Genomic DNA, 21,219 nt, shown 5'->3' on the forward strand with positions numbered 1-21,219 from the left:
GGTAAAATAATAAATAGAAATAAGGAAGAAATCAGAAGAAATTATAAGTTTATAGTTTCCTGGCATAGGGGCTTTTGACATTTCTTCTCACCGTTAAGGTGCCGGATCGATACACGTAGTATCTTTAAAATCTTAACGATACCCTCCATCAACAGGAGCAGTCCGATGATCACAGGTCAGACAAACTTACTGGGAGGAGAAAAATGAAATGAATACCCATCATTAAAGCAGAGTCCTACCTGAACTCCACAGCAGCAGCAGGTGATCCATGTCCAGGTAGACGTCTGTCTCCGTCTCTTCTCTGACAGCTGGACTTGTCCTCTCCTCCTCCGTTAACAACATGTCGTGTTTCCATCTTTTATCTCCTCATCAACCAGCTCATTAGCAGCTTCTCAGTACGGAAGCCAATAATAAACCTGATTTTCAGATATCATCCTCGCACACAGTTCACATGTAACCCTTCATTATCACGTGTTCAAGATGTCCATACATACTTCACCTGTCACAGGTGAGACTGGATCCTACAACCCAGAGACAGACACTCAGCAGGGTTTGTATTTTCTTCTCTCACAGTCTGTAGAAACTCTAAAGTTCAAACCTACAGATCTTTATTTCTTATTATAAAAGAGTCAGACTCACGATGGACAGTTCATTAAACCTCAAGCAGGAGTAAGAGAACTGACAAAAATCTGGCTCTGAGGTTGCCATGGTGACGAGTATAATCTGTAATCTCCTACCTGCTGCAGGTCGGTCAGCGTATCCTCCTACTGTTATTACAGACAGTGAACTAACCACAGAACAGTATAGATGAAACTTTAAACGATCAGTTGAATTGACCAGCATCAACTTCATACACCGGTCTTTATTATTATTATTATCATCCAAAGGTAAAAACTTCAGTTAGAAAAGCCAACGGGCGACAACGGAAGTCGGCGGCAGTTACACATCTCGATACAGATTGAAACTGTCGTGAACCGGAAGTAGAACTTTCATCAACGAGGTCGTTTCATCCACCAACAACGTGTTTGTAGAGTCACAGAAACAGGTATGAGTTATTAGTTTTAAGTTTTTATATTTATTCTTCTCTGAATGTTTTCATACTGTTCCGATTTGTACCTTTTATATCGTTGGTTGAGACATTTCTTTTCCCCGCGGATGTTTCAGTAGTTAGCTGAACTAGCTAACATCCATACTGCTACAACTAGTTAACAAGTTAATTAGAAATAAACAAGCTGTCCCTGTACATTTAATATATGTAGAGTGCTCTCTGACTCCGGTTACTACAGTGGATTATAATCTGAATACAGCACAACAGTCAACATCGATATCCGGATCATTTTATACCTTGGAACTAATTTACCTGCCGAACCGCACTGAAAAAACTGACGTTTAATATTTCCTTGTTTATCAGAAACAACACGCTGCACACACAAGTGATCTTAATGCGTTTGGTTAACCACAAAGATCCGCTTTTTAATTCGGCTGTAATATATTTCAGCGATAAATGATCCAACCATCGTTGTTTATTCTTTTGTAATAAATGCTTGGCATGTTTTGTGCCTGTGACCACGTTGTTGTTACGGTGGGAGGAGCAGGAAAGTCGACATGCTTAAGTTACCTGCACATTTGCTCCTTAACCCTGAAGTGATTCTGTTATTTCCAGTTGAAGAAGTCAAGATTTATTTCAGCTCTCATCGTCAAAACAGCCTTTTTATTATTGTATCATGCATATAAACCAGAGCCAGGATGCTGTTTATATCCTATAGTATGACATATTTTATAGAACACTTAGTTCCAATTTTGTGTTGACGTGGCCAAATAAATGATAAAATAAACAAACATTATGTGTTGTTGCTTATTTAACTAATATGACGCTTGTAGAAGTGTTGTGTAAAACAATATAAAACAATATTAATAATTGTCTTTGACGGAATCACAGCTGTGTGATATTCAGTACATCCGTCCCTCTCCTGTGATGCTTGATTTTATGATTTTAGAAAATTGGTTAAAAATGAAAGACTTTATGTTTTTCACAATCCAACTTTCAGATCGTCAACATTCATCGTTCACAATAATTTACATATTTGCATTGTATATTTTTAGATCTTTGTGTAATATTTCTTAATTTTTTTTATTGAAAATATTTTATTGTTAGATTTTTCTTTTTATATGTAAGGTACCTGACCTGCTGTATTTGCTTGTTTTGATCTTGCCTAGATTTTTCTTCTTCTTACTATGTTTGTTGTCATGCACCAAAACACCAAAGCAAATTCCTTGTATGTTGAAAACCTACGTGGTGATAAACCAGATTCTGATAAATCACAGAGAGAACAAACAGAATTAAGACTAATTAAGGAATCCATGTAAACTTAAACACATCATCCCAGTTTCATCATCTGAACGCCAGAATATTTAAAGACAGTTCAGATACTAAAAGTAAATATAACAAATGTTCCACTCACCCAAATCCCACCGTCACATTCCCCCCTGACAGTAAACATCTTCAGCTTCTAGATTAATGATTTGTCATTTAAGATTCAGTGCCAAACCTGGACTAATCTGTATGTATGACCTTAATTTTGGTCTTATTTTCTTTAAAGCTGATTTTCTTGTCTACAAATGTCTTTTTTTGTGTAATGAATTGTTTAAAACCCCAATATATAAAACAGAAACAGAAAATCCTTCAAATATTTGATGGTCACCTGAAAATATTTTGGGTTTTTCGGCAGAGGGTCGGAAAAAATAAGACATTAGACAGAGACATTTGGCCTGTGTAAAATTATTCTGGGTGTTTTTCGCTGTTTTATGGACAAAATGATGAATTGATGATGAAAATAATTGTTAGCTGCGGCCCTCGACTCGCCTGTCCACGCTGGGTGCAGCCAGCGCTGATGTGAGGGGAACAACTGGACTGTTACAGCCACAGTCAAAGGTAAAAGAAATGAGAGTAATGTGGTCGTGGAATGTTTGTGTCTCCATCAGATCAAGAAACCTTCGCCATGACGTCATTGGCTCACCAGCTGAAGAGGCTGGCGCTCCCTCAGAGCGACCCCAACCTGCTGACTCGCAGAGAGGTAGCCTCGCTGCTCTTTGACCCCAAAGATGCAGCGTCCATGGACAGAAGCACCTTCTATGCCCTCGGTGAGTCGCGTCCACCAGATCCTGGTCTTTGTACCTAAGTTAACCTTTTACAATCCCTTTTACTCGCTGACCATCTTGTGATGACCCCCCCCCCAGGCTGCACAGGGCTGGAGGAGCTGCTGGGAATCGAGCCGGCGTTGTTGGAGTTCCAGGACACTCTGTTCAGCCAGGCCTCGCTGACTCTGGAGCGCAGCGTCCAGTCCAAAGAGGTCAATGAGAAGCTGGACGCCGGCATCTCGCTCTTCCTCACCCGTCTCTCCCCGTACTTCCTCCTCAAACCGGCACACAAGTGCATCGAGTGGCTGGTTCACCGGTACGCCGCTCTCACCACAGCAAAATCACCACTGCTAATGTAGCAAGATCAATATTGATGATAATCAAACATCCACTGAGCCCTAATAAAATAAAAATGATAAATTTTTGTGAACAACAAACCGGCATTTAAAGGGTTCAAACCCTGAAAATCATTCAATAATTGGTCGTTATGATCAGGACGGAAGTTGAATGAAAAAATTATTTGAAGAAAAAAAGTGGAAAATAATATTAAAATCAATATTTTTATTACAGTTTTCTGTGGAAACGTTTGTCCTCTGAGAGCTCAGTGTACGTTTTTTTAAAAGGTGCACGACTTGAATTTGTCAAAGTAAAATGTTAAAGCATCATTTTGTCCTGAGAGTGACGTTGCGTCAGCACCGAATGTTTGTGTGTATGTAGATGGTGCGGTTTGATTGACGGCCTCTCTCAGGTCAGGACATTAGATGTCCCAGGTGTCTCACGTTGTGTTTGCGCCGCAGCTTCCACGTCCAGCTGTACAATGTCGACAGCCTGCTGGCCTGCGCTCTGCCGTACCACGACACCAACGTGTTCGTCCGAGTCCTGCAGCTCCTCAAGATCAAAGACGCCACCAGCCGCTGGAACTGGCTTCACTGCCTGCAGGTGGGACGCCGCCGCACAGACTCACGCCGTTCACGGTTATCTCGGTTTCTGCGGCACTCACGTCTTGTTTTTGTCGTTCCTGTAGAAACCCGGCGTGCCGTTGTCCAGAGGGACCCTGATCACCCACTGCTACACAGACCTGAGCTTCATGGACTTCATCTGCACCATGGTGACCAAGTCCATCCAGGTAAACCCAGGGTGGCGCTCTCTGTCAGGGTTGTGGGGGGGGGTCCTATAAGCGCAAATCTTGTTTTTATTCCTATAACCCCTCAAGGGAATCTCTTTGAATTAGGCACAAATGTTCACTCAGACTCAAGGACAAACTGATTAGGCTTTGGTGGTCAAAGGTCAAAGTTCAAGGTCAGTTTGACCTCACAAAACACTTTATAGCCATAAGTCAAGACTTCACAGCAATTATGACAAACTGTCACACCAGTGGTTCATATCTTCTCTGACTCTGGATAAACAGGAAGTGACCTGGAGCTAGTCTGAGTGCAGGAGGTGATTCTGGGACACGACCCTGGAGCTCAGGAAGAACCTGTTTGAAACTTCTTCTGCTTCTTTTCAGGCGTATTCGGGACACTCTGGAAGCTGCTCCCAGCTCAGAGTGACCTTCTCCTTTTACGCCTCCACCATCGTCCCCGCTCTGGACGCCGTGGACAACGTGTCCGACACCATCATTGCCAAGCTGCTGCCGTACGTCCAGAGGGTGAGTGGCTCATGTTGATGATGCTGCAGGAATGACCATGTGCAGTCAGAGCAATCAGTTCAGGGTCACAAGCAAATATAATCAATCACTTAAATGATAATTCTCTCCTACCTCCACGTTTTAATGATGATATGTAGTTTCTGAGTTGGTATTAGAGAGCTGGTGTCTAATCGTTTTAGATCTTAGAAGAAAAATTTTAGTAGACATTTGAAAACGTCACCTGGGACCTTTTCAACGAAACGATTACTCACGACAGTGGCTGGTTAATTGATAATGAAATAATCGCTCGGCCGCTTGTGGTCGACATCTAACGTTTCGGAACTTTGTCGTCTTTGTTCGCCTTGTTTTCCCTCCAGGGTTTGAAGTCGTCACTGACTGACTACAAAGCCGCCACATACATGATCGTGTGCCAGCTGGCGGTGAAGGTGGTGATGGAGGCGAGTCTGGTCGACAGCCTCTCCGTGCACATCAGCAAGTCTCTAGTCAAAGAGCCCGTTCTGGCCAAGGAGGGTCTGGGCTGCCTCATCGTGCTGCTGCAGAACCAGAAGGAGGGAGCCGCTGGACCCAGGTAGGCACCAGGTTTCTGCCGCCGCCCTCGTGGTCCAGGTGGCTGATGGGATGTGTAGTGACCTGACTGCGTTTCCTCCTGTGTTTAGAGCTTTTGGCCGTCTGTGCTCGATGCCGGCGCTGGTCTCCACGCTGCAGGTCATGGCAGCCGCTCATGATGTCAGTCCTCTGCTGCGTTACCTGCTGCCTTACCTGATCCACAATGTGTTCACCAGCAGCTCAGGTGAGACCTGGAACCACATGACAAACTCTTCACAGGGCAGAGAGAGAGAGAGAGAGGGTTTACCTGCTGTTCTCTGTCACAGGTGAGACGGAGACGGATGAGCTCGGCATGTTGGAGTCCCTCCTGAAGTCTGTCCCTCTCACCAAAGGCCTGGACCAAACAGTGGCTCGGTAAACTCCCCTCACCCTTCATCCACATTAACGCTTATTCAGGACATCACAGCTCTGGCTTAGATTCTCTGTCCACACTTCCTGCTGTATTTTAGCCGAAACAATCACAAAAATAGCCTGTGAACTCCTGGAGGGACTGATTAGTATGTGTCAAGGATCTTCTTCAGCTGGGCCAGTAAATCACCTCAATACTTAAGCAAAGGTTAGGGCTAACGGGCTGAGGTTAGTCCTAGGGTTAGCCCTAACCCTAACCCCCGAATCAAATCATTCAATACACTCAATACTGAGTGAACTGGTCCCTGACCCGCTCCGTGTTGTCGTGTTGCTACTGCAGTTTGCTGTTGGACAAGTACCTGAGTCAGACTGAGAGCTCCTCTGCCCTCGACCGACGTCTGGTGCCTCTGGTTCGACTGTTCGAGTCCCGGTGAGTCCGACTGCAACACATCTGGAGATATTCTTTTACAGCGATCACCTCTTCCCCCCAGGTTCTGTCGTCCTGCTTCAGATTGTTTTGTATATTTGGTTATCGCCTGATTGTTGAGACAAAGTCTGAAGCAGCGTAATAAAAGGTAGTCACACTGTGTGTTTCTCCTCCGTCAGATACTGTGGTGCTCTGGACGGCGTCCTCGCAGGTCATGTGACCGACATCAGCAGCACTGAGCAGAGACATCTTTTCCACCAGTTTCTTTCTCTGTCCATGAGCAGTGGAAAGTACCAGGTACAGTGCACTAGACTGCATTGTGTGTGTGTGTGTGTGTGTGTGTGTGTGTGTGTGTGAGACTGTGTGTGAGACTGTGTGCGTGTGTTTCCTCACAATGTCCTGAATGTTATTAGTAAATAAAATTGAAAGACAAAAACTGACATGTATAATTTAAATGAGTTTTTACATGACTAAACATATTCATATGTTCATCAACAAATCAAAGCTAAATGATGAACCTGTGGTCAGTGTGGTGGTCTTCATGTGAACCAGTTTGTATAGATATTATGAATGAATTCAGACTTTGTTTGTTTTGTGTCTATAGATTTTGGGCGACTCGGACACGACGCTGCTCCTCAGCCTGAAACACCCTCAGCCTTCGGTCAGAGTCTCGGCCGTGGAGCATCTGATGGGCATCGTCACCTCTGCACAGGTACAGCATTTCCTTTCCCCCTTCAGGGACAGTTCAGGTTTGTGACATGGGGTTGTGTGAGGTAATGATGAACGTTCAGTTCGTTAACTGCAGTAGATTCTGTTCAGCGTGCTCTCGGTTAGGAAAGCCGCCTGGCAGCACCCGACAGAGTGGCAGAGTGATGAGCTGCTGTGGGCGGGGCCACAAGAAAAAACATGTTTTACACACTTTTAAAAACACTCACCGAAACAGTCCAATATCTGTTTAAATGAAGCTTCATGTAGAATTATTCAACTCTTTATCTTCCTGTGAAAATGAACATTTTTCAACCACTGAACAACTGTATTCCTACGCGTAAGCATACCTACTGAGCGCTCTGTATTACATCATAGCTGCAGGTCAGCTGAGTGAATCAGAAAGCGGTGTAATACACTGCTCTCTGTATGTATGCTTGTGTGTAGGAATACAGTAGCTGAGTGCAGTTGAGAAAATGGAAGTGTCCACAAATGAAGCAGCACTTCTCTCCACATTTCTGCCATTTCCCTCCTCCTGGCTGCCTGACAGTGGGTACACTTGTTTTCCGCTGCAGTCCAGCTTGTGAAGGTGGATCAGGTCTTCTGGTTCAGAATCTGACTCTTGCACAGACCGATAAGGTAGAACCAAAGCCGCCACAGTTTGTTTACATAAGACATACGGAGGGTGTTTTTGCCATGGTAGTTGGCAGCAAGCTGACCAATCAGAGCCCAGTATGCTCAATTTCAGAAGGAGGAGGGGGCCTTAAAGAGCCCTGAGCTCTAATAGAGCGTTTCAGACAGAGGGTGACTAGAGTACGAAGAAGAAACATGAAGTCTTCTCAGAACGTTAAAGCATGTAAATCTATAATAGGTCTTCTTTAAAATAGATGTCACTCAAGGACCACTGACCAGCGTTTTCCAGAGCTTTTGAGCACATCTCATGGTCGTTGTGTGTCTCCCCAGCAGCAGCAGACTTTGGACGAGGCCTTCCTGAAAGAGGCCGTCATGGACCGTCTGAGGGACGACGTGCCAGAGGTCGTGGCAGCCGCTCTCAAAGTCCTGGAGGTCAGTGAGGTGGCGAGGGGCGTGGCTCTGGAGGCAGGTAGATTCAGATGATGGTGTGTGACGTGCGTTGTCTTGTTTCAGCTGTTGTTGGATGCTCTGGACCCCGAGGACACGGCATCATGTTTACTGTCGCTGCTGCACAGAGAGGATCTATCGCTGGCTCAGAGCTGGTCAGTGACATCATCATTATTATTTGAATCATTTCATTAGCAAACTCAAATGACTGTGTGGAGGCCATTTTGTTTGTATGTCTCCACCCCGGCGACAGTCAGATATCTTAGTAACGCCTCGACCGAAATTCTTTAAATTTGGCCCAAACGTTCACTTGGATGAACTGGTTAGATTTTGCTGGTCAAAGGTCAAAGGTCACAGTGACCTCAGAAAACACTTTTAGAGCAATAACTCACACAGCAATAATGACCAAATTTCATACAAATTGTTAATATTTTATCTGAACTTGATTGATCCCTGATCAGACTTTATTGATCCCTAATCAATTGCCTGATCATTATATATAATTGATGCACTTGGGCTGAATTATATGCTGAAAAATCATGTAGTGATACGAGTCATGATTTCAGCTGGAATTTTCTTCTTTCATTTAATTTATGCTGAAAAAAATCCCAAATCCAATATTTGGATTAGTTGTTCGGCCTTAATGCTCAGATTATACAATAATACTGTAACATACATCAAAAAGAATGATATGATACAGGATAAAATCATTTTTACTAAACAAGAGAAATGGTGTTTTTGTTTCTGTGATTTATTTATTTTATGTGAAACACTTTGTGATAGTGGCTTTGATTTAAATCGTATTAATATCTAATAATCATTGACTTTATTGATTTCTGAATGTGATGATGATGAGTGTTTATGTCAGTATTGTAAATGATGCCTTCATGTATCCTCTGTTGTTTCCTTCAGGCTGCCGGTGCTGACCGAGGCGGTGCGTTTACTGTCCGACCCGCGCATGGGGAAGGGGGACGCCGAGCGCGTTCAGAGAACAGGCTGGAGGCTGTTGCTCTTCCTGGTGATCACCGCCGCCGAGCCGGACTCTGCCCAGCTCAGCCTCGCCTCCTGCGTCGCCCGATCCACTGTCATCGCCCAGCACCCGCTCACCTTCAACTGGGCTCAAGGTAACATTTCCTGTGGCGGCTTCACAATAAAAGCCGCTCATATTTGCCGATGTTGGACTGAGCCGCTCGTCCACAGCAGGACTTTAGAGAGAGAGATCTCTGTGACGCTGATGTTCGCTGTTCGTTCTGTCCACACAGAGTTGGACGACGTGATGAAGAGAAGCTCTGAACCCGGCTTCGTGGGTTTGGCCAACCAGCGTCTAGTCTCCACGTTGACCAAGAACCTGGCCAACATGGAGCACTTCTCCAAACGAGACGCCGTGAGTTTTTATTTCAGGCTGCCGTCCAGTCACTTTTTAACCCTTTAAGACCTGAGTCTCAGCACTGTCTGAACACAGCCGCCTGACACCTGAAGGTTTTCTCTAACTAAAACCTTTATTTCTCCGCCTCTGAAGCAGATAGACACATGAACTAAACACCATCTGAGAGCTTAAACCTCTGACTTTCATTGTAAATCATTGACCTTGAAAACTGGATATGGCTATATTTGTCAAATGCCTCTATTCAGTTCAACTTTTTTAAAGTTTATTTTTAAGTTTAGTATGTGTAGATGTTTTAGATATTGATGAACATTAGAGTAAAGGCAGTAACGGCATTTGTCTGGGACTATTTTCAGCAGTGGATGAATCCACATTTGGCGCTGCGGTGAGTGTTTGTGAGGTGGCATGAGCAGCAGGTAACGGTCTGTGTCTGGTCCTCAGCTGGAGAAACTGGCGCTGCTGGTGGAGCAGCAATGGGGCTCCGGCCTCAGAGAGAGGGCGTCCTTCCTGGTGCTGACCCAGACGCTGCTGCTCGGCCTGGGGGAGCTGAGCGAGACCCAGCACCTGCTCACGGCTCAGAGGGTCTACACGGTGCTGGAGCCCCCCCTGCTGGAGGCCAGGGACGTCGACGCACAGGTCAGAGGAACATCTGCAGCCGGCTCAGACACTGATGTGATGTCAGAGTGAAATGTCATTTTTTCCTTTGTGTTTATTTCATTAACTATCTATTGTGGGGGGAGTAAGAGTTTATTTACGGGCTGATATCAGACACCAAACATTGAAGTCACCTCTTCCTAGAATAAAGGGGTTAAACTGGAAAGGTATTTTTGTTATATTCCCTCCAGTATGAGCAAAGTCTCATTATTGGCGTCGTGGTGGGCGTGTCTCTGTCACGTCTTCCAAAGCTTCATGTTTTTTTTTGTTTCAACAGGAAACTGAGCGTCTGGTGTCCGTCCCCTCCTCCTTCTCTGAGGCTCTGACTCTGTACCTGAGCAGGTGTGGGCAGCGGCCAGGTGAACGCCTGGACAGAGAGTACGGCTTCGTCCTGATCTCTCTGCTCAGAGACTTCATCCCCTCTCTCAGGTGTCACGACGCCTCCTTTAAAGGTAAAGAGCCTCCTGAGCGTTTGACTCCCGCTCTGTCTCTGCGAGGTCACCTGATCACGCTCTTCTCTGTCTGACAGCTGAAGCGTGGTGGAACCCGGAGAAGCTGGACACAAACACCTGCTGTTACCTGGGACTGATCTGCCGCCTCTTTGGTGTCATCATTGCTAACGGCGCCGGAGACGGGCCGGCGGCAGGCAGCTTCAGAGAGCTGATGAAACTCCTGGTCCAGGTGAGAGAATCAAAGACTCTGCTTCAAAAACACAAATCTGTGCCGTGGTGAGAAACCATCGCCTGAACCGCCGTCTCCGTGTCACCCAGGTCCACCTGCGCGAGCCGGCGATGCTCTTCAGGTTCCTGTGCATGCTGTGGGGATATGGCAGTAACCACGGCGACCAGCTCGACATGAAGGTGGGCGCCGTCCTGCAGACTCAGGCGCTGTACATGGGCCGAGCTCTGCTGAGCGTCCAGCCCACCGCCACGCTGGAGGAGCTGGCCGGCGCCGACTCACCCGGTAAGGAAGCGACAGTTTAACTCCTTAATTACTGAAGTGACTGAAGCTCTGAGGAGAAGAAGACGAAAAGAGACATTATCTTTTATTACATTATTATGTTATTATGTTGTTATGTTGATGTTGGAGCGCAGACAGAGAAATTATGCAGGCCGCTCACTGTAACCCTGTGTGTGTGTGTGTGTGTGTGTGTGTGTGTGTGTGTGTGTGTGTGTGTGTGTGTGTGTGTGTGTCAGTGGTCCCGTCCTTGCTGTGTTGTCTCAGCTCTCCGGTTCGTGAGGTCCGGAGAGCGGCGCTCGGCGCTCTGCAGATCCTATCAGCAGGAGCCGGCACCTCTCCCTTCCGGCCAATCACAGAGAAGCTTCTGAAGACCTCGGAGGAGATCGTCGCCGACCCGTCGTACCTGAGCTCGGTCAGACATTTATAACCTGTTTAATCAGAACCATAATGATTTGATTTCTAAAGATTAAAACTGGATCTAAAACACAAATAAGTAAATATATAAATATTCATATAATTATATAATTTGTGTCTTTAGTTTAAAGCTTTAGTGTGTGTGTGTGTGTGTGTGTGTGTGTGTGTGTGTGTGTGTGTGTGTGTGTGTGTGTGTAGGCTCTGGGTTTCCTTCATGATGAGTGTTTGTCCAGTAAAGCAAAGCCGCTGCAGACGTCGATGCAGCAGCTGCTGCGCAGTGTCCAGACGCCGTGTTGTCCATCGTACAGCGCCGCCAACCTGCTGAGAGCGCTGAGCCATGTCAATGGACAGGTGGGGGCGGGGCCAACACACCTGTACAGTTAAATGTGATAAGATAAATAAACAGGGAACAGCATCATTTCATTTATATGACTCTTGTATCTAACAGCTGTTGTCCTCCCCCCCCCCCCCCCCCCCCAGTCCGTCCTGTCTGCCCTGCTTCCTGTTCTTGATCGGCTCCTGGAGCAGACACCCGACGCCCCCACCCCGCTGCGGGCAGAGGCCCAGCTGATGCAGCTCGTCCTGGGGAAGTACAACGACGTGTCGGCCCCCCTGCTGGCCGAGGACCGGAACTGTCTGGATCTGTTCGTCAGAGCTCTGAAGACCTCGACCCAGCCGCACCCGGACATCCCCAGCTGCCAGATCAGCGCTCTGGAACAGGTCAGGATCCCCTGCAGCTGCAGTTAAGAAACCACTTTGAACCAATTTGAACCAGGAGGTATGAAGCTGGGGTCAGAACATAGTTTAAAACCCTGATTTAAAGGAATAAAACCAAGTTTACAGGGATGAGACCAGGTTTATAACCAGAGATAAACTTGTATAAAACAAGGTTTATAATCAGGGAAAAAACCAGGGTTAAAATGTATCTTCGGATCTGGATTAACAGACATAAACTGAGTTTTTAACCTGGATTAAATCTTTGTGGATTGAAATCCAGATAATAATATTTCTTGATGCAGATGATCTAAGAGGACATGAAGTAACCAGAGGTTCAGGCTAGTTGAGTGTCTGTAGATCAGGTGGGTTTGTCTCAGGTTGTCTCTTCATCGTGCCTCCTCGCCATCACTCCTCTCTGCAGATCACGAAGCCGTTCTTCTCGGCCGTCGGAGACGAGAAGGTGCAGCAGAAGCTGCTGTCGCTGATGTTCGACCTGCTGGTGGAGAGCAGGAGTCCGCTGGTGGCCAACACCATCAGCAGCGTCTTTAAAGGGGTGAGGAGACAGTCCCGTGTCTTAGCTGGACGTATGAGACGTCACAGGGAACCAGGAAACTGAAACAGGCTCAAGTTCACTGATATAATGTCGTGTGATGAAGAACAGAAACACAGAGACTGTATCTGTCGTCAGAATCTATTTTAAAGTTTTATTTTGTCTTTTCGAGAGGCAGGTGATTTTATATATATATCTTTTTTTTAAATGGGAAGCTTGTTTTCCCAGAAAAAACACCTTAAAGGTTGTTTATACAGATGGAAGAAAACCTAGAAAAATAATCCTGAAAAAAAAAAAAAATCTTCCATTTAATTTGAGAAATGGTTTTAAATATTTTCTCCTCAGATTTGAGGATTTCTATCATAAAAGATAGTAAATGAATTTCTTTGGCTTTGGTTTGTTGGACAAAATGAGACATTTAAAGACGTCACTTTGGACATTTTATTGACAAGTTAATTGAATAATTGGCAGGTTAATAATGAAGATGATCATTAGTTGTAGTTACTGTAACGTTGACACTGACTCATGATGCATGTTCAGTCACTTAACGTTAACTGTCAGCCCTCCTCCTCTTCCTCCTCCTCCTCCTTCTTTTTAACAGATCGCAGTTGACGGTCAGCTGGTGGCCAATGAGCTGGCTCCACCTGAGAAGCCCAGAGCGAGTGTGACGGTGCAGCAGACCCGCAGGAGCAAGATGACACAGAGGTGAAGATCCACAACGTCCCACAGGTTTCACACTGATGAACTCTGAGGTCACGTCGGTGTCAGCAGAGACTTTCTGATTCCTGCTCATCAATGTAATTAAAAGATAAACGACCTTATTCAGAGAGTCGGAGCTGAAGAGGTCTGACTCCTCGAGATCCAGTTCATCATCCAAACGTTTAGACATTTCAGTTTCATCTCAGCGAAGTGGGAACATTTTGAAACACAGGGTCGTTTCCAGTTAACAGTTATTAAAATATATATAATATATATTATAATATTTAATATGGAAACCAGGTGAAGTCGCACAGTTTCTACACACTAGTGTTCCATTATGTTATTAACATTATGACGTATAGTCATTCAACAACTTACTTATTATCATTTATATCTAGCTCGTATCTATTACTGGTTATTTACCAAACCTCTTCCACTTATGCTATCTTATCTTATGCTATGCTACGTTAGGCTAGGCTATGCTATGTTGTCTTGTCTTATCTCATGGCTTCAGGAATAACAGATGTGTGTGTGGTCAGGAAACCTCAGGACAGCGGTGCAGCCGGTCCAGAGGGGGGCGCCGTGCCGTGGCAGAGAGTCACTCTGGTCCTGGAGCTGCTGCAGCACAAGAAGAAGCTGAAGAGAGCCCAGATGCTGGTGCCGGTCCTGTTCTCTCTGCTGTCCAGGTACACCCAGGTGTTGGTGGGCGGAGCGAGTTCCCTCAGGTGAGCGAATCCTGTCCGAGCTGACGTGTGTTTCTGTGCTCAGGAGTCTGGAGCCGAGTTCAGGGGATCACGGCAACATGGAGTACACCAAACAGCTGCTGCTCAGCTGTCTGCTCAACATCTGCCACAAGCTGTGTCCCGACGGGCGAGCCGTGGGGCCGGGTAGGTCTCCACGCTCGGCGCCGCCGCCGTCCACCTGCAGGACTCGAGTGAATTTAACTGTTGCAGCTTTTCTCTTTCACCCCCCCCCCCGACCTCTCTGACCTCTGACCTCTCTGTGCAGATGTCCTGGATGAAGATAAGTTCAGCGTGGAGCTCGTGGTTCAGTGCATCCGAGCTTCCGACATGCCGCAGACCCACCACCACGCTCTGCTGCTGCTGGGCGCCATCGCCACCATCTTCCCTGTGAGTGTTTCCTGTTCAGTTTCATACTCGTTAGTTCAGTTTAGCTTCTTACTGAATCAGGTGTGAGAGAGGCGGAGCTTGGAGGGTTTCAGGTGCAGCAGAACTGATCCGTGTCTCCTCGTCCTCCCGCAGGAGAAGGTCCTGCACAACATCATGCCCATCTTCACCTTCATGGGCGCCAACATCCTGCGCATGGACGACGCCTACAGCTTCAGGGTCATCGACAAGACGGTCCAGATGGTCATACCTGCGCTGATCAAGGTGAGACGGAGGCAGCGCCGCCTCTTCATCACTCCTCATCCTCTTCATCACTCCTCATCCTCTTCATCACTCCCCCTCCTCTTCATCACTCTTCACCCTCTTCATCACTCCTCCTCCTCTTCATCACTCCTCATCCTTTTCATCACTCATTCTCCTCTTCATCACTTCTCCTCCTCTTCATCACTCCCCCTCCTCTTCATCACTCCTCACCCTCTTCATCACTCCTCATCCTCTTCATCACTCCTCATCCTTTTCATCACTCATTCTCCTCTTCATCACTCCTCCTCCTCTTCATCACTCTTCTTCCTCTTCATCACTCCTCACCCTCTTCATCACTCCTCATCCTCTTCATCACTCCTCATCCTCTTCATCACTCCCCCTCCTCTTCATCACTCTTCACCCTCTTCATCAATCCTCATCCTCTTCATCACTCCCCCTCCTCTTCATCACTCTTCACCCTCTTCATCAATCCTCCTCCTCTTCATCACTCCCCCTCCTCTTCATCACTCCTCACCCTCTTCATCACTCCTCCTCCTCTTCATCACTCCTCATCCTTTTCATCACTCATTCTCCTCTTCATCACTTCTCCTCCTCTTCATCACTCCCCTCCTCTTCATCACTCCTCCTCAGGCTCACCAGCTCCCTGACGGTCAGTCTTCAGCTCACGTGCACGCCATGGTGACGAGGATCGTGCACGTGTTTGCTGACGCCCTGCCTCACGTGCCCGATCACCGGCGGCTGCCCGTCCTCGTCCAACTGGTGACCACGCTTGGACCCGCCCACTTCCTCTGGGTCCTAATGCTCCTCCTGTTCAAGCTGCACGCCGTGCAGCCTGGAAGCTCAGTGAGCGAGAAGGTGAGACACCTGTCCTCAGTCACACACCTGTCCACACCTGTCCTATTTATGTTTTATCCACTGCATTGTATTGTAATTCTGATTTGTGTGTGTGTGTGTGTGTGTGTGTGTGTGTGTGTGTGTGTGTGTGTGTGTGTGTGTGTGTAGGATGCGGCTCTAGAGAGAGACGTGGACTTCTGGATTTCTCTGTGCTGTCAGTTCGAGGTGTCAGACCAACTCACCTCCCTCATCAGCATCCTGCACTTCCTGCTGCAGCTGCCGGACGACAGAGACGACGGTGAGACGCCGTCAGCCAACATCTGTCTCACAACAACATCTGTCTCAGAACAACATCTGTCTCACAACAACATCTGTCTCAGAACAACATCTGTCTCACAACAACATCTGTCTCACAACATCTGTCTCAGAACAACATCTGTCTCACAACAACATCTGTCTCAGAACAACATCTGTCTCAGAACAACATCTGTCTCACAACATCTGTCTCACAACATCTGTCTCACAACAACATCTGTCTCACAACATCTGTCTCAGAACAACATCTGTCTCACAACATCTGTCTCACAACAACATCTGTCTCACAACAACATCTGTCTCACAACATCTGTCTCACAACAACATCTGTCTCACAACAACATCTGTCTCACAACAACATCTGTCTCAGAACATCAGTCAAATGATGAGCAGGAAATGCTGCGTGATGAATAATTCTAACACACTCAGATGTAACCGTCTCACACTCTCTTCTCTCTTCATCACAAAAACATTTGCCTTTTTTCACCTCCAAAAAATATTTTAAGTTTCAGATCTTGAAATTTAAGAAAAGTAAAATTAATAATCAATGCAAAGAAATTTCAAAAATCAATCAAATTTAAGAGTTTAAGATCAAGACTTAAGAAATTAAAACGTTTGGCTCCATAATACACGACAGGGAAAAGCAGCAAATCAGAGTGGAGCAACTAGAGACTAAAATCATTAATCAGTAATTAAAAGAGTTGCTGATAACATCGTTAGCAGCAGACCTTCAAAATAAAGCTCTCAGACTCAGGCGATCCCGTCCTCTGCAGCTCCGGTGAAGCCGGCCGCCGGCCGCCGAGGAGCCAAGAAGAAGAAGGAGGAGGAGGAGCAGGAGGAGAAGGTGGAGGAGCTGATCTTCAGCGTGGAGGCTCACAGCAGCAAAGAGCTGAGACACTTCAAGTTCCTGTCCGTCTCCTTCATGGCTCAGCTGCTCGGCTCGGCCAGCTTCGTCCAGAAGGTGGGAGCCTTTCACTGAATCCACACACACAGTACAAAACTACAGTCACAACAGTGTTAACGTTAAACCGTGATGCTCCGCAGGTCGCAGACGGCGGCGACGTGGTGGATGATTCTCTGCAGCAGCTGCAGCAGAGGTGAGTTGTGAGTTCTGCCCAATGAGACGCCGGAACCCGTTTGTTCCACGGAGAACCCGGTGAACAGCTGCTGTGTGTTTCAGGCTGCTGGAGGAGATCCTGCGCTACATCCACAGCGTGGCTCGCTGCGCCGAGCTCAACGCCGACAAACCCACCGCCAAGTTCTGGAGGGTCCTGCTCAACAAAGCCTACGACGTCCTGGACAAGGTTCTATCAGTTTGTTGTAATAAGCAGCTTCCACAGTCACAATGTTCAACCTGAGAAGAAGAATTCATGTAGGAGCCATTTTGTTTTCAGCTTGTCAGTATCTCGATTTTGGAGGTCAAAGGTCACATGACCTCACTAAACACTTTTTAGCCGTTCGAGACTTCACAGAAATATGACAAAAATTCACACATTTTTTTGGGTGAAAAAACATGATAGAAACAGAACAGACAGTTGACCTGTGTGTGTGTGTGTGTGTGTGTGTGTGTGTGTGTGTGTGTGTCTGTCTGTCTGTCTGTCTGTCTGTCTGTCTGTCTGTCTGTCTGTCTGTCTGTCTGTCTGTCTGTCTGTCTGTGTGTATGATGAACAACATCGACATGATATTAGTAATGAAATATTCACATATTTACCTTCACACATCTAAACACACAGTATCATAATGATCAATAATACAATAATAAACAGGGAGGGATGTTGTTCTGAAGATGAGCTCAGCAACAGAGAGGAGACAGATTAGGTTTGTCATCCAGATAGATAGATTGATTGATTGATTAATTGATTGATTGATCGATCAATGGTCTGTAATTGATTATCAGGCAGGAAAAATTACAAAGAAAACACATGGAGGAAAACGATCAGATCTAAAACCAGGAGTTCCACCGTCATCTCTAACTGCTGCTCAAATACAAGAGTCTCACCTTCATCTCCTGTTGCCTAGGTGAACGCCTTGTTGCCCACGGATACCTTCATCACGGTGATGAGGGGGCTGATGGGAAATCAGCTCGCGTCAGTCAGGAGGAAAGCCATGGAGCTGCTCAACAACAAACTGCAGCATAGGACGCAGTGGGAGGAGCAACAGGTGACACACACACACACACACACAGACACACACACACACACACAGACACACACACACACACACACACACACACACACACACACAGACCCCCACACACACACACACACACACACACACATACACACACACAGACACACACACACACACACACACACACACACACACACACACACACACACACACACACAGCTGTTAAATGAAATAATAAAACAATGTTCCATTAAATAACATGTGACATCACTTTTGATGACATCACATAAAATAACAAATATTGAAATAAAATAATTTCACATCATTTAAATAACAACAGAAATGATGTCATAGTAACGAGACGAAGAACGGATCATTTACTGTGATATAAAATAAAGTGGGAAACACAAGACAATGATAACGAGTTAACGCTAACGATATAATGTTAGATAACTTTAATAATGAGCATTTACTGTGTAACATGAAATAACATTACAGCATAATATAATGTACAACATTATGTTACTAGAAATGTTATTACAGCATAAATATATGATGTAACATTACATAACAACAAAAGATAACTTTAATAAAATAACAACAATTACATAATGTGGTTATTATGTTATTAAATAATAACAGTAGCAATTAAACAGCATAATAAAATAATTTAACTTTAATACCAACGTAACATAAAGTAAAATAACATTAAATTACCTCCTTCAGTGACACATACAATAACACAATCTATTAATAATTACATCACTCAGATATTTGTTATTAGTAGTTTACTATTCTATCATTATTAATTATAATTGATTACTAACAACAAACGTTTGATGTAAAAACTTAGAAACAAGAACTTGATGTTTAATGTCAATAAAATCACATTAATGAACTTCTTCTCATGACGTTATTTATCCTTTGAATTTCTCTCTTTTTTATCAGAAATCATATTTAATCTTAATTAGTTTCGTTAATGACTAATGTAAATGAATTGATTCTGTCTCTGCAGGTCACCGTGCTCTTACAGCTGATCGGAGACCTGCTGAGCATCGTGGGTAAAGGTCACAGTAAGGCGATGGAGGAGGAGGCGGAGCAGGCTATCAACCGGCAGACGGCGCTCTACAGCCTCAAGCTGCTCTGTCGCAGTTTTGGCTCCGCCCACCAGGAGGCGTTCGTCCCCGTGCTGCTGCAGACGGTGCAGATGGTCACGTTGGCGGAGGAAGAGAAGAACGTGACGGGCAGCGCGCTGCTCTGCATCGCTGAGGTGGTCGCTGCGCTAAAGGCGCTCACCATCCCACAGTTACCCAGGTGAGGATACACCTGAGCAGCATCACGACATCGACTCAAACCTGTGTCTTATCACAATAACATAATAATAAATATGATTATTATTATAACCTGCTGCTGTTCTGTCTGCTCTCCTGCAGGTTGATGCCGGCGCTGCTGCACACGCTGACAGACAGGAAGGAGCTGCTGACCAATGAGATCTACCTGCTGAGCGCCGTCACCGCCCTCCAGAGAGTCACAGAGACGCTGCCTCACTTCATCAGCCCCTACCTGCAGGACACCACATCACAGGTGAGAGGCCCCGCCCCCGCCTCCTCGGTGGAGTATTTCCTGAACATGTGACAGGAAGAGGTCAGTCAGAACACACATGAACACACCTGAACACACCCGAGGAAGACTAGACCTGATCCAAAAAGTGTTCCACCTGAAGGTCATAAATCTTAATTCATCCTAAATCCATCAGCTGGGCCTCGTCAGGACAAAGCTGCTCCTGGTCCGGACTCCGGTCCTGGTCCTGGGTCGATCTCTGGTCTCAGGTTCGTCATCATCAGCATCACATTAACACTTCCTGTTTCTGCAGGTGTGTCGGCTGACTCGGCAGGTAGAGACCTCCTCCTCCTCCTCCTCCTCTGCCGCCCAGCTCTCCGTACGTCTCGCCTCCCTCAGGAGCACCCTGGCCACCCAGCTGCCCCCCCGGGTCCTACTGCCCACCCTCACCAAGTGCTACAGCAACATGGTCGTAATTAGAATTAGAAGAGAACAATTATAAAATTAGAATTAGAGGGGAGAATAATTCAATGAAAGATAGGATATAAAATTTGGATATGTTTGGCCTTCTCTTAAGTCTTCCTCTCTGCTATAATCAGTTTTGTTTCGTATTATTTCACTTTCACTCATTTGCTGACTTACTACCCCTGACAACCCTAGTGAAATATTTTGGCACTATTTTACACTTTTATGATGATATTGACTCATGTTTTCTCCTTAAATATAGGAATGGGTGGGCAAGGTTGTTTGGATGGATGGGCTTCTATGTTGTGCAAAAGAGATTTAACCTTAAATTCCACGCATTCAGAAAAAGGTCAGCAAGGGAATGTAAAGTAAGAGTTCAAAAAAGAAACCTGTATCCACCATGTAGTTAACTGTTATAATTAAGTCACATATCAACTATCAACTTAAAGTAAAAAACAAACCACCAAACAATGAATATTGATAGCCAAAAGGGGTGCAGCTGTATATCTGCTTTTTTCTGTCATTTTCATCATTATCATCATTTTCTATGAGCACCCCAGCTCCCCTACCCACCCAGCCAAGTGAACTAGTTGTAATGTGATTGAATTATTAATATAATATTGATTAATTAATATTATTATTAAATAGTAAGTAAAACAACCAATAAAGATAGAAAGGTTCAATTGTATTTAAAAAAAATAATAATAATATATATATATATATATATATATATATATGTATTAATAAAATATAATAAAATATATATACAATTTCAAAGAAGTATATGATAAACTAGAAACAAAGGCTAGAGTTTAAATAAACACCAGTCTAACACTTAACATTTCACAGAGTTGATTCATAGGATGAAACTGTAATACTACTTTTGATCAATCGGCGGCGCTAGAGAGCGAGCAAATAGTGACACACACCACCGGAACAACGAACCTCATGGGGACTGCAATACTGTGTGTGACCTCACGGGGCGCATAGATACACACACACACACATTTTTGTCTGGAAAATGGTGTCCTGGGGACTTTTCAGAAAACTGCATGGGGCATGTTTAAATACTGTTTTGAAGCTATTGGTAGGGGTTTGCCCGTGGGGACCTCATTTTAGGTCCCCACGGTGAAATAGGTCCTCATGGGTATGTGTGTATTCAGGTCAGTGTCCCCACCGGGATAGTAAAACAAG

At 45.4% G+C, this 21,219-nt stretch overlaps 1 protein-coding gene across 1 annotated transcript in view; it reads left to right on the forward strand.

Moving 5' to 3' along the window:
- Nucleotides 1-975: 975 nt before the first annotated feature.
- heatr1 (HEAT repeat containing 1) overlaps nucleotides 976-21,219 on the forward strand; it is a 26,626-nt gene continuing 6,382 nt past the window's right edge. The window contains exons 1-37 of the mRNA XM_056366596.1: nucleotides 976-1,045; nucleotides 2,983-3,141; nucleotides 3,238-3,454; nucleotides 3,936-4,077; nucleotides 4,163-4,264; nucleotides 4,646-4,786; nucleotides 5,143-5,354; nucleotides 5,443-5,576; nucleotides 5,659-5,746; nucleotides 6,081-6,170; nucleotides 6,347-6,464; nucleotides 6,772-6,879; nucleotides 7,839-7,937; nucleotides 8,019-8,107; nucleotides 8,865-9,076; nucleotides 9,215-9,336; nucleotides 9,778-9,972; nucleotides 10,268-10,442; nucleotides 10,520-10,671; nucleotides 10,761-10,953; nucleotides 11,187-11,362; nucleotides 11,563-11,715; nucleotides 11,845-12,084; nucleotides 12,503-12,634; nucleotides 13,233-13,336; nucleotides 13,870-14,016; nucleotides 14,099-14,217; nucleotides 14,339-14,460; nucleotides 14,593-14,721; nucleotides 15,352-15,576; nucleotides 15,724-15,853; nucleotides 16,644-16,831; nucleotides 16,915-16,967; nucleotides 17,051-17,174; nucleotides 17,890-18,030; nucleotides 19,016-19,314; nucleotides 19,434-19,584. Of these exons, the coding sequence (XP_056222571.1) occupies nucleotides 3,000-3,141; nucleotides 3,238-3,454; nucleotides 3,936-4,077; nucleotides 4,163-4,264; nucleotides 4,646-4,786; nucleotides 5,143-5,354; nucleotides 5,443-5,576; nucleotides 5,659-5,746; nucleotides 6,081-6,170; nucleotides 6,347-6,464; nucleotides 6,772-6,879; nucleotides 7,839-7,937; nucleotides 8,019-8,107; nucleotides 8,865-9,076; nucleotides 9,215-9,336; nucleotides 9,778-9,972; nucleotides 10,268-10,442; nucleotides 10,520-10,671; nucleotides 10,761-10,953; nucleotides 11,187-11,362; nucleotides 11,563-11,715; nucleotides 11,845-12,084; nucleotides 12,503-12,634; nucleotides 13,233-13,336; nucleotides 13,870-14,016; nucleotides 14,099-14,217; nucleotides 14,339-14,460; nucleotides 14,593-14,721; nucleotides 15,352-15,576; nucleotides 15,724-15,853; nucleotides 16,644-16,831; nucleotides 16,915-16,967; nucleotides 17,051-17,174; nucleotides 17,890-18,030; nucleotides 19,016-19,314; nucleotides 19,434-19,584 (5,364 nt within the window). The 5' untranslated portion in view covers nucleotides 976-1,045; nucleotides 2,983-2,999. The remainder of the gene's footprint in view (nucleotides 1,046-2,982; nucleotides 3,142-3,237; nucleotides 3,455-3,935; nucleotides 4,078-4,162; nucleotides 4,265-4,645; nucleotides 4,787-5,142; nucleotides 5,355-5,442; nucleotides 5,577-5,658; nucleotides 5,747-6,080; nucleotides 6,171-6,346; nucleotides 6,465-6,771; nucleotides 6,880-7,838; nucleotides 7,938-8,018; nucleotides 8,108-8,864; nucleotides 9,077-9,214; nucleotides 9,337-9,777; nucleotides 9,973-10,267; nucleotides 10,443-10,519; nucleotides 10,672-10,760; nucleotides 10,954-11,186; nucleotides 11,363-11,562; nucleotides 11,716-11,844; nucleotides 12,085-12,502; nucleotides 12,635-13,232; nucleotides 13,337-13,869; nucleotides 14,017-14,098; nucleotides 14,218-14,338; nucleotides 14,461-14,592; nucleotides 14,722-15,351; nucleotides 15,577-15,723; nucleotides 15,854-16,643; nucleotides 16,832-16,914; nucleotides 16,968-17,050; nucleotides 17,175-17,889; nucleotides 18,031-19,015; nucleotides 19,315-19,433; nucleotides 19,585-21,219) is intronic.

This window comes from Seriola aureovittata, chromosome 21, assembly GCF_021018895.1.
Source record: "Seriola aureovittata isolate HTS-2021-v1 ecotype China chromosome 21, ASM2101889v1, whole genome shotgun sequence".
NCBI classification, from domain to species: Eukaryota; Metazoa; Chordata; class Actinopteri; order Carangiformes; family Carangidae; genus Seriola; species Seriola aureovittata.